Here is a 12,338-nt window from a genome sequence, read left to right as displayed (position 1 = left end):
ACAAAACTGGAGCTCTGGGGTCTTGTCAAGTCAGTGACTATGTCTGACACTAGACACAGCTTGAAAATTATCCCTCTCTAGGATTCTACTAAGGAGCACAAAAGAGATTACATGCTGGAGACAGAGTCAGGGGTATGTGATGCACTCAGGGACTCCTACCAAGGAAGGAGAGCTGCAGAGCTCCTGAACAGTCTTCCTCCCACCACTCCAAAAACTGCTCTGCAGGCTCCTGTTCTCTATAAGCTCCTTTAATTTTGACTTCTCACATCTGAGGGTCCACTAGAAAGCTTGAATTCTGCTGCTACCTGTTGCAGTGGGATGTTTGTTTGCTCTCCAAAGGTCCCTGAAGGATGTAGCTAGATGAATCTTGTTATTGATTTCCCATGATCACAGTCAGTGAATAGCATCCTGGTGCTGCAGGATAGGGATGACTTAATTAAGGGAAGATTGCTGGCCTGAGGTTGACTCTCTCCATGCAGACCCTGCTTCTGAGAGTAGCAGAATACTGGATGGGCTGCCTGGAATATCTCTCTGAGCTGTGCAAAGGCCTTTTCAGGGAGGAGGAGAATGCTGTAGGTTGAGGGTGGATATTACAGAAATGAGAGCTTTGGGCTAGCATGTGAAGAAGTGAAATTTGTGGAAGGGCTGGGGGAGACCATGGCTGACACCTGTTCAGTTCCATGAACTGAGTAGGCAAACAGTTGGAGTAAGTTGGGCTGGTGGAGTTGGAAGGAAAGTTGATGAACTTAAGAGCAGAAAGGGGCTTTTCCCCCCAGTATCCTGATTTCCTGAGCAGTGTTTTATACTGGAGGTACTGGGGGGGAACTGGCTGCATCCACCTCCAGGAGTGGTACAGGTTGCTTTCCTGTTCTTGTTACTCTGCTACTCAAGTGTACCATGAGATGGGCATGTTGTTTATGTGCTGCTGCTGCTCCTCATGATCTTCCTTTCCTGTTAATGATCTGTCTTGGAAAGTCTTGCTCTTTTCCCAGCAGTCAGGAATGGCATGGTTCAGCCAGCCCTGGGTAGCAGTGACCTGGCACTGCAGGAATGTATGGGATGTTTAAATATGGTGTGATCCTGCTTGCAGCACTCACTGCGCTGGCTGGAAGTACGCTGAAAGCTGTCAGTGCTGTAAACACAACACACTCTGCCCAGTGAGCAGTTAATTATAGGCCTAACCATGTCTTGGTGGTTGTACAGATAGTTTCTTGGGGTTTGGGGTTTTTTTTTGCACAAGACCTCACTGCTTTTATGGTTTTGTGGCATCTGTGGCCACTTCTCTGGGCCATAGTCAGCTGCCCTCTGACTTGTGCAGATCAAGCTGAAGAGTCGTGCTGAGAACTGTCAGGTGTCCTTGTGGTTTCAGCTCGAAGTGGGACACGAGATATGCCCCTGTACACACACTCAGCAGTTCTGCTCTCCAGGGTGGTGAGAAAATATTGGCTTTGTGGTCTCAATGGTATCATTAATCCTTTCTGGACTGCCAGCGCTTTGAGGGCAGAGCAGCCACAGGAGCAGTGGAATGGGCTGGCATTTGCAGAGCTGGGAGTTCATTGCTGATGTGCAGTGTCACAACTCTTCACTAGAGGACAGCATTATACACGGCAAAGTAATTATCCTGCAACAATGCTGGGAGAGACGTTTTACGGATTTTCTGTGTGCCAGGAGTAAGCTGGGATGGAGGTTACAGAGTATTTTGCTGGAAGTCAGGAACCATCCTCTCAGGGATATTTAAGTGTGGCTTAAATCAGTGTCTGCAAACCTTGTCTAAAGGGTGATGCTGCCTGCCTTGCTGCTGCATGCACCTTGGGGGGGATACAGGCTGCTGGATAGGTAGCACAGACAGAGAAGGAAGAATATTAAACAAAAAAAAGGGAAACGTTTGCATCTCCAAACTGTTGCAGCAAGTGGCTGGTTGCCTGGCGGTGAAGGCATGGGAGGGGTGTGGGATGAGTGTGCACTGTGTGATGCGCCTTACAGGAGAGAGAAAATAAAGGATGGTTTGAATAAACAAATACTGTTTGAGTGCTGCTGTTCCTGCCTGCTCTGATGTTGAAGCTCTCTGCAGAGGGCAGGACTGCTGCTCTATCCTATCGTGGCTCCATCAGCCATCTCTGCATGCAAGGGACAGAGGCTCCCACAGAGCAAGGAGTGTGAAGTGGAAGATAAGGAAGGCTGGGTTGGACAAGAGGGAGGGAGCTGCAGCTTTTGTGACAACCTTTGTGCAAGTGGGGGTTTGGCCCTTGCTGTTGGGCATCACATGGCCTTGCAGGGCAGCCACCAGCTTGGGCACTGCTCTTCATGCTGCTTGTGTTTGGTTGGGTGTTAATTATGATTTCATTAGTTGTTGAATTAAGGCTTTATTCCTTAGGGGAAGCTGACCTTGAGCGACACGTGAATTAAGCTGTGGCAGGATTCTTGCTTACTTTGTTGATGAGGCAGAGAAAGCTGATGAATATCTGTGTGTGAGAGAAGGACAGAAGCAGCCTCTCAGCGAGGCCCTAGCAGGAAGGTTCTGGGAGGAAGCACTCTTGGTTCACAAAGCTGTGATAATTGATAATACCAGTCAAGCTGCTGGATCCAGTAGCTATGACTGATCTCACCTGCCCTTGGCAGTACCAGCTGGCAAAGCTCATCCCACCTTTCACTGCTTTGGAGCTGTGACCTCCAGAGCCTTCCTGCAGTGCTGCGAGTGTTCCAGAGGCTGGGAGGACTGCAGCACCTCTGAGCAAGATTGATGCTCTCTATTCTTTCCATTGCTGCTCCCTAATTTAAAGGGAAACAGCCCTGAAGCTGCTCTGGCCTTGCAGAAGAGATCAGGCAAGTTTAGAGAACTTTCACTCCTCACTGCACCCTTTGTCATCTTCTGCTTCTCTGCTTGGCAGTAACCACTTTCCCTGAGAGTGGGATCCTGGTGAAACTGGCTTAGCTGGGCCTGGAATATCCCAGTGACCCTAAGGAAGGAGAGCTAACAGCCTTCTGTTGGATAGCCAGTTCCTGTAAGTGCAAGATTGATAAGTGCAGAAAATGACATGGTAGCTGGAAATGTAGAAGCTCTCTTATTCCCAGGTTTTTTTTGGCAGGTAAACGCCTTGAAAGACAAAGGATGTTTGGTTTGCTCAGAGTTCTCTTTTCCTGCAGCAGGGAGCTCTGATTCCTGCCTTTATTTATTTTTAAGTTGGAGCACTTGCTGGAATTCCACTTAATCTCTCCTGCCTCTTGCCGCTAACACCTGAGAATGCCCTTAGGATTCCTTCAGTGACCAAACCCCAGCTGTCCAGGCTGCTTCAAAGTGCCAGACTTATCAGGGCCAGGCAGAAAGGAAGGAACAAAACATGCAGTTGGCTCCCCTTGCACAGTGAGGGGGCTTGTTCCCCCTTCTTAGAGAGTCTGTGCTACTTTTGCCAGCAGCTTGTTCCTCTTGAGCAATGGCAACCTTGGCTTTGATAGGAGATGAGGATGACATCCCACCATGTGCCTGGGAATCCACAGCAATCATAGCACAGTTATTTCCACTTGTAATTAGTTGTGAGGCTCTGTCTCTGACAAAAATTGATCCTTGCCCATGTCAGGCTGTTTCATAAGCTGCTCTCCAGGTTAGCCAGTGCCTGTCAGCCAGTGGAGCTCCTTTCCTCCTCTGCTGCCCACATGGAATTCCTTCATTCCAAGATCAGGAGCAGAGACTTGTTTTGGCCCTGTTTGCCTTTAACCTGTTCTGGTTTTGGTCACCTGCCTACTGCTTTGTCACTATAATCCCCCACCTTGCCCACCTCTCCTGTTCTGTGTCCCACGTATCTGCCGCAAATCCAAGTGACTCTGCGGAAGAGCACAGTTCCTTGAGACTCTGGGAATGTTTTATTTCAGCTGGGGAATTTCCAGCTGCCCTGCTGGTCTGTCTCACATTGAGGATGACATTCAGAAGAGCCCATAAGAGAAAGGAAAACTTAAGACTGGACAGTGCAGTGCGTGGCCTCAGAAATGGAATCTGTCCAGGGCAAGGAATGAGTTTGTTTCCTGGGACATCTGGCCTGTTGCATGAAGGGGGCAGTCTGCTTGTGTAGCCAGAGCTGAGCTGTTCTGTAACCACAGCTGCTGAAGCAGTTGGAGCATTTCTGGCAATGCCTGTACTTCGTCAAGAGAGCATTTAAGGAAGTTGAGTTGCGGAAGTTCACCGAGCCGGGTGCCTCACCAGCACAGCTCCAAGGACTGGATCCCTCCCGGAGGGACGGTGGGTGTTCGTGCCCACAAGCAGCCCAGCCATCACCAGCCTTCCTCTGGGTGACCTTGGGTGAGGCTCTGCTTGCCTGGAGAGCAGTTGATTTACAATGCAGATTCATCGCTCCTCGCCTGCCTGTCCCTGCCCCTCCTAAATTGGGCTGGGATATAAGAGGTTGTTTGCTCTCCGATGCCAACAGTGGCCATGGCAGAACGCCCTGCCACGTGAGAGGCAGAGATAGAGGAGAGGGGGCTAAGGAGGAGTGAACTGTGCAGCTGCTCTTGCTTCTGGTAGCTGAGGAGCACATCTACAGGACCATGTCTCTGCTGAACCCCGTCCTGCAGCCCATGGAGGTGAAGGAGTACCTGTGCAAGGGCGACCGCTTCATCAAATGGGACGATGTGAGTATTGGCATGTTCCTTCCCTAGGCTGTGCCTGTGGTGGCAGGGAGACACTGATTGGGTCACAGTTTGTGGGGAGGCTGGGAGCCTGTGTTCAGTGTGATATCCCACCTGACAGCAGAGATCTCTGGACAGGGAGAGGGAAATGGGAAGAACAGGAAAGCTGAGGACTAAAATTAAGGGAGTGTGTGTAAGGGGTTGGGGATTTGATTTCTACACCTCTTGTAGTGGAGGATGGAAACAAATGGAGTGAGTGTGCACTGGGTCTGTGTGTGCAGCCCCTGGCGTAGGACACAAGGTCCAGCCCTTGGGAAGGTGGTTGCTGCTGGGAGTCTCTGTGGGATGAGATACAAATGCCACATTTGGACTTCCTGGAGGAGCATGAGGGGTAGTATCTATTCCAGAGCAGAGAGCACTCACTGCACTTAGCAGATAGAGATGAAATCAGGCTCCAAGTTGCTTCCTCTTATGGCCCTGTTGCCTGAGTGGATCGGTGGTGAGCCATGGCCTCCCACGCCTGCCCAGCCTCTGGGTCTGGGAATGACCGAGCAGCAAAGGGCCTGTGCTTTAACAGGGCTGAAGCCTCAGGGTGCTGCAGCAAGCTGCTGCTCTCTCTGCTCATTGTCCTCTTTACCTTCAAAACAGCTGCTTTGCAGTCACTGCATTTCTGTATGAGGGGAAGAAAGTATAGAGCAGCAGCAGTTCATTGGAATGGCAGGGCTGCCCTCCTCACTTTCTAAGGAGGCAAAGGAGTGCTTACCCCTGCACCCACAAACCTGAGCAGGGGGAGAGCAGCTGCCCACCTGTGCTGTCTGGAAATGGACTGTCTGCTGTTGAGCATGAATGTTGATAAAAGGGGGAGAGCCCAGATTATGGTTATTCACAGGGATCTGGGGAGATGGTTCATGTGGTGTTGCAAATGAGATGGTCAGAAGGAGTCTGCAGCAGCAGCACAGGAGGGATTAGCACTTCTGTGGGTATGAACCTGGAATAGAGGGTTAAGTCCCAAAGGAGCGTGTGGGGGATTGGATCACCTATGAGCAACATCAGCAGGGTGGTCCAGCAGCACTGAGAATGAGAGCAGTGTCCTGTGCAGCTGGCAGGAAGGATGGATGTGAGGAATGAGTTGGAATATGGCTGCCAGCTGCTCTGTTAGCAGTGCAGGAAGGAGGATGACACCGGGGTACAGTGAAAAGCACAGCCTTCCTCTTCCCTGTGGGCCCACTGCCTGCAGAGTGCTCTTGGAGCTTCTTGGAATTTGAAATCTGCTTTCTCAGAATAACAGTAGCAAAACTTGTCTAAAATTATTGATGACTGTGTGCTCAGTCCTTGGGGACCACTCTCTCAAAAACTGGAAGCTGTTAAGTGCTTTACTGGGTATTCCTGGGATGGGTTCCCCTGAAACCCAAGGTAGGTCAAGTTGGGCTTCCAAGACCCACCAAGTGTTTATTTCCTGCTGTAGCTGTTGATTAGTGAGCTCAATTCCTGCTGGACCTTTCAGTAAGGTTTATATATTTGTAAACATTTTTAAGAGGTTGCCTCAACTGAGTAGTTTACAGGCTTGATCTCCACCAATAAAGAAAGGCTTTCTCCATGAGTGGGCTGTTCTGGTCACATTTCCATTGCATTGGGCTTTCCCAATCCATGGTTAGAACAGGCTGCAGAGGATGATGGTGAGAGCTCCAGACTGCAGGACTGCTGTGCTTTAGAATTCATGAGTGTTGTGTTTTTTGTATCTCTTTCAGTTGACCTGACTGTACTGTTAACAGTTTTGAACTCCTTCCAGGATAAGGGAGGCAAAGGAGTTAAGGAAGATCAGATTGGCCTCTTGCATCACTGTTCAGCTTGGGGCTGAACTAGGGCCTTCCAGCAAAAAAGCAAACCCACGCTTTTTCTACAGAGCCTTCACCTTGTCCAGCTTTAGTAAGGCACTGTCTAGAGGAGAGAGCAACAAATCCCTGACAGGCAGGACTGTTCTGACCTGTCCACAGAGTTAGTTGCAGGACCTTGGGGTAAGGAGCAGCTCTGCAGTGCTTTGTTCAGCATCCAGCAAGCTGGGGCTCCTAAGCAGGCTGAAGAGGTGAAGTCCTACTACATGGGTGGTAGCTGAGTTAAAGAACAGCTGGGAACCGTGTCAGAACCCCAGGTAGGGCACAAGGTAGTAGCTGACCTCTTGAGCACGGCATGGTTTGGTTCTGTGCTGCCTCTGAGTGCTTGTAGTAGAGTCAGAACTGTTCCTATCCCTGAAAGATTATGAATCACAGGATTTTAGCAGACAGTGTTTGCTTTTTGCCCCACAGCGTGAGAAGCAGCCGGTTTGGCTGCCAGACCATCTTCTGTAGGATTGCCTGTTTCCTTTGCTGCCAGGAGCTGCCCCATTGGAGAGGCTGCCTGCACCCCCATGTAAGGCCTGGCCCTGCCCAGGAGCCTGGTTGGCAGCAGCTTCCTTGCAGCCTCAGCTTGCCCTCCAGAAAGGTGCTCTGTGGGAGATAAGGGTAATCTAGAACATGGCACAATACTCTGTGGTGGTAGTACGGGGCCTGTTCTGCTCTCTGTGGCCACGTGTGCAGGGAGCCAGCCAAGACGTGGGAACATGGACATGGTGCTGGGCAGGCCCTGGCGCAGTGGGAGGAAGACAGGAGGCAGTGAAAGGACTACAAACAGTGTGCTATGCAGTGAGCAGTTTACTGTAAATATTGTGTATGGAAATGTTTCAGAATCCCCATCTAAAGCAGCATCATGATGCTGCATTGATGCATTCCCTTCTTGAAGCCTTCCTGACTAGGAGCCCAGATAATCTGCATGAACACCTGGATGGGAGATGCCATGCGTGAATGCTTTCTCTGCTTGGCCTGGGCTACTCCTGAGCTTGTAGAATAAAGCAGGTCAAAGAAGACTTCAAATGAAACAAATAATTGAATCTCCAGATTCTTTGTTCTCTCAGTTCTTTGTGTAGAAAGCTCTAGGAGAGCTGTTCTTGTTAAATGCATAGGTTAGGTGAGATTCAGGATTCAGCTTCCAGGGCCTCACAGGTGTCACTGTGGAGATGTCCTAAAATAGTTGGGTTTGTTTTCATAAATCCCAGAGGGTGTTCACCTGCCTGAGTCTGTGTTTGAGCTGGGAACCTTGTGTCCCAGGATGTTTTCTCCAAGTCACCCAAGGTGCCAACATTCTTTCTTTTGTGGTTTTTATTTTTTTGTCAGGAAACATCAAATGCTTCTCCTGTGATTCTCCGAGTGGATCCCCAGGGCTTTTACATATACTGGACCTATCAGAGCACGGTAAGTGCTGAGACTGCACAGCTCACGCTCCAACCAGCCAGTCAGCTTTGTGTGAGATGACAACACTGAAACTGCTCAAGTCCTGCACTTGGGAGCAAACTGCCAAACTCATTCCTCTTAGTAGGGACACCCCACCAAGGAATGGGAGCTGGTCAGTGGCAGGTTGGTCTTCAGAGCACCAGGAAAGTGCAAGAACTGAAGGTTTGAGTGTGACCTTTCTGTGCCTTTCATCCTTTCACCATTTTTGACTCCTGCAAAGCTCACTATGTGTCCTTCAAAGGACTTAATGGAGAACAGTTGTGCTGATGTCAACCAGCAAGAAACAGGGTTCTCCTAACCTGTACAGTGGGGCCGTTAAATGACTCATTGGGGTTTTAGATATTTTAACTAGAAAGTAGTGACAATAGTGATATAGGGCCTGCATGGAGTTTGGAGAGCAAGTTGTGCTCAGGGTGATGTTTGCAGGCTGTTGGAGCAAAGCACAAGATGCCAGCTGCTGGAGGGGAGAGGGAGAGGCAAGACATGGAGGAAAGAGAATTCAGTTCCTCACTGATGAGTAGCATCAAGGGATGGAGAGGGAGGTGGAAGGCTGGGCTTACTTCCGCTTTCCAGAGCAAGCTGTGGTTCAGCTCTACTTCCTCTGCCTGACCTACATGCCATGACAGATTCAGACAGTCCTGCACAGGCCCTGGCCAGGGACCTGGTGGGTTTGGGTGAGCTTTGCCTTTCCAGAGATTGTGCCCAGTGCCAGCTGGGACTGGGCACTGCCACAGCCACATCCCCTGAGAACAGTGTCACAGCACTGGGGACTGTCACACCCCTTGATGTCTCTGTCACTCCTGTTCTGCTTTCAGGGTCCACTCAGGCAGTAGAATTTCTGTTCTTAGGGTTCCAGCAGGAAGAAGTGGAGCACAAAGTGATGCAAGGGAAGCTGGTGTCACCATGGAAAGGGAGATACTTCATTGGGATGCTGGGGAAAGGAAGCATAGCTACCACAAGGAAACCCAGACTGGAAAGGGTCTGGCATTCCTGGAAAATGCTGTTGATCAGCAGCTAAAGTAAACTGAACTGCTTTTGCTCTACAGACTCAGAAAGGAGTGGGATTAGGAGTAAAATTACTTCCTGCTTAACAATAAAACTGGGATACAGCCAGAAGACATAGCATCTACATTGTCCTGTACTGCAATCTTGGAAAATAATATTATCTGCTGCAACAAGTATAATTTGTTCTCCAGACCCATGGTGAGAAGAAAAATTAGTAACAGAGGAAGGAAATTCAGGTTGGATATTAAAAGAACAAACAAGACAGTAAGCCAGTAGTGAGGACGTGGAGGGGCTGCCTGGGGAAGGCTGTGCAGTGTCCTCTGTGGGATTGGCTTCCCTCCCTGCATTGCACCTGCTGGGACATCTCTTCCACAGGGAAAGACATTAAGCCAAACCTGATTTACAGCTTCTGGGGGCTCTGTCGTGGAGTGCTTTCCTTCCTCCTTTGTCTTTCTTCATTTTCCTTGTCCTTATTCTGTTGTAGGAAAGAGAAATTCTGGATATCACCAGCATCCGAGACACCCGAGCAGGGAGATTTGCCAAAATGCCCAAGGTGAGTCCACAGCTTCTTTCTGTCCAGTGTTTAAACAGAAAGGCAAGGCTGCCTGTGGTTTTGGTGGGCTCAGGCAGTTTGTCCTGGATTTCTGTAGGAGCAAGGTAGAGAGGATCTCATCTCCTATGTAAATACAGAAAAGCTGTCTTGTCCCTAACCTCCCAGGCCTCTGTGCACCCAAAAGCAGCACTCTCACACTACGGTAGATGGGCTTATTGGAAGGAATATGTCCTCCCAAAACAGGAAAACCAATTGCCCTTCCAAGTGCCCTGCTTGTAAGTGCTTGCTGCACTGGTAAGTCCTGCTGGGGACACTCTGATGCTCCTGCACTGAGTCACTGCTCTTGTGTAGGGATACACAGGGTACCCACAAACCTGGAGTTATAATGCCAATCCAACAGTGTGTGCTGGAGTTTTTCCCTTTAAAGAGATGGAAATGTATTTTCAGAAAAATTAGGGTTTTTTTTGTTTTTTTTTCCTCCCATATATTTTTACATTTGCATATGATCAGGGCTTTGTTCTCTATTTCAGTTATAATTGAAGCTTCTTGCAGCCTTTGTTGGAACTTTATTTCTGGGACTTTTTTATTTTTTGTTTATTTTTAACTTTTCCATGTATGGAAAAGGCAAACAGAAAACTGCAGTAAAGCTCAAAGGTGGAAAAGGGACTGAAGAAGTAAAGCTGATGGGTCATGTGGTGACATAGGTGACTCTGAAGCAAAAGGGAAAGGTTTTGCAATATCTCCTGAGCCTCAAACAGCCTTTTACATAAGTTGTGTAGCTGTTTTCTCTATCTGCTCTGAAAATGTTTATTCAGAGCTCCCCAAGACCAATATTTCTCAAAATACCATAATAAGGTTGGTGCTAAAGGCACAGCAGAGCTCAAGAACAGTACCCATCTTCTTAAAAAAAACATATTTCTTTCAGAGAAACTGCTTTTCTCCTTACAAATTCACTAGAATGGAACATACTTCAGTTTTCAGTGAGCCTAAAACTTGGTCAGCAACTTGTTTTGTGGGAATTACACTTCAAAAATACTGTGTATAAAATTTGGGGCTGCCCAAGTATTCGAGTTGGTGCTGCCCTCCGGATGGGACATACTAAGGAAGAGGCTGACATAAAGGAGAGGTATGAGATACTCTTTTCTAGGGTGTTAAACTTTGAGGAATAACCTGTTAGCAAAATGCATTGATCTTTGATATAGATGATAAATTGCTGGGGGAAGTACTGAGACCATGGCTGCATGTCCTGGTGGTTACAGGAGGCTGGAAAAACGTGTCCTAGATTTTAGGAATTTGTTAAGGAAGACTAATTGGAGAGTACCAGGAGAAGACAGTTTGCCAATGGTACAAAGTTATTTGAGGTAATAAAATCAGGCTGCTTTGTAGGAAGACCTTGAATTGCTGATTGACTGCATGATCTAATGAGTGATACATTTTATACAGATAAAAATCAGGCAATGCACACAGAAAAAAATCCCTCATCCTTCTGTAATAACAGAAGGCCCTGAGTTGACTGTTGCTACTCAGAAAACATCGTGGGTGTATGGTAAAATATCAATGTACTGTTCAGCAGTATTTGTCCCCTAAAAGCAAATTGTGTATTGGGAGTTATAAGGGAATCATTAGGAAGTCATGCTATTGTGTACACCTCAAATGGATCCATATTTATGTGCAATTCTAGTGTACTCTCAAATTAGGTGAGAACTGGAAAAAAGGTATGGAAGAGCAGCAGGATTAACAAAGGAATGCAGTGGCTGCTGGGGGCAGAGCATCTGAGTAGGAGGGTATGTGTTCTGACAGGGGGAGTAAGGTGAATGGGATGTGGAGTGCTGTAATATCAGGAGGTGAATGGAGAAGGGAAGCATGAAGCAGTTGCTCAGGGTTTCTTCCAGTGCAGGATCTCCATATAAGGTGGAATTTTCCAGAGGTAGGAGCGCCACAAGTAGGAGGTGCTGCTGCTGTCGTACCTCATATCACCAGGCCATGGGTGATGCTTCCTGCACAGTCATGGAAGTGTGAATATAAAATGTCAGTACAAGAAGGAAATGCCCTTAGAGGGCTATTAAATGTGAGATAATGCCTCTGGGTTAGGAAGCTGCTGAATCCTAGATTGCTGGGGGCTGCAGGGATGTGTCAGGGAAGTGCCAGTGCATTTTCCCTGTTCCAGCACTTTTTCCCATGGCACCTGGATGGAGCTGCTCTGTTCTAGCTGTTGTAATAGGCCAGGGATGGGATTTTTGTGTCCTGGGAATTGGCTGCAGCTCATTTTTGAAGAACAACGAAGCAAATGTCAAGCACAGACTGATTTATTAAGTATTCTCAGTGGGCAGAAGTGATGGACTTGATGACAACCTTTGCTGTGAAAATCCCAAGTGCTTTTTGAATTCTGTATTTTACAGAGACTATTTGAAGTAAGTCCCCTTTTTATTTCAGGGAGTTTTCTGGAATTCTGTGGTAACATGTAGTAAAATACACTAGACTGGCTTCTTATTCACCTTTTCCTTGTGGATCCTGGGAGGTCTTGTATGGGCACTGAAGGGGTGTTGAACAAAGATGTGCCATCTGGGTCTGGAAAATTCATACTCATAGCTCTTCTGTCCTTGATGCCTCTGGCTTAAAGACCTCAGGGTTGTGTTCATTTGGCTCTCCTGAGAACAGAAGTTCACAAAAGAATGCAGAAAGCAGGGAAAAATTTTTCACATGAGCCACCACACCCTCCACATGGGGAGGCTGTGTTCTGGGGCGTTGTTACAAAAGGCATGAATATAAAAACTGGTGTGGTGAAGCAAATAAAAATCTGTATTGAGGTGGAAGAATGCACATGGGTGCTGTTCTGCCCT

At 48.1% G+C, this 12,338-nt stretch overlaps 1 protein-coding gene across 1 annotated transcript in view; it reads left to right on the top strand.

The window, feature by feature from the left end:
- Positions 1 to 4,021: 4,021 nt before the first annotated feature.
- Positions 4,022 to 12,338, top strand: part of PLCB2 (phospholipase C beta 2) — a 34,843-nt gene continuing 26,526 nt past the window's right edge. Inside the window, exons 1-3 of the mRNA XM_005529068.3 lie at positions 4,022 to 4,620; positions 7,824 to 7,901; positions 9,430 to 9,498. Of these exons, the coding sequence (XP_005529125.2) occupies positions 4,537 to 4,620; positions 7,824 to 7,901; positions 9,430 to 9,498 (231 nt within the window). The 5' untranslated portion in view covers positions 4,022 to 4,536. The remainder of the gene's footprint in view (positions 4,621 to 7,823; positions 7,902 to 9,429; positions 9,499 to 12,338) is intronic.

This window comes from Pseudopodoces humilis, chromosome 7, assembly GCF_049639895.1.
Source record: "Pseudopodoces humilis isolate 2021_Gansu_Grassland_sample_001 chromosome 7, ASM4963989v1, whole genome shotgun sequence".
Taxonomy (NCBI): Eukaryota; Metazoa; Chordata; class Aves; order Passeriformes; family Paridae; genus Pseudopodoces; species Pseudopodoces humilis.
This window is presented reverse-complemented; position numbering and strand designations above follow the sequence as displayed.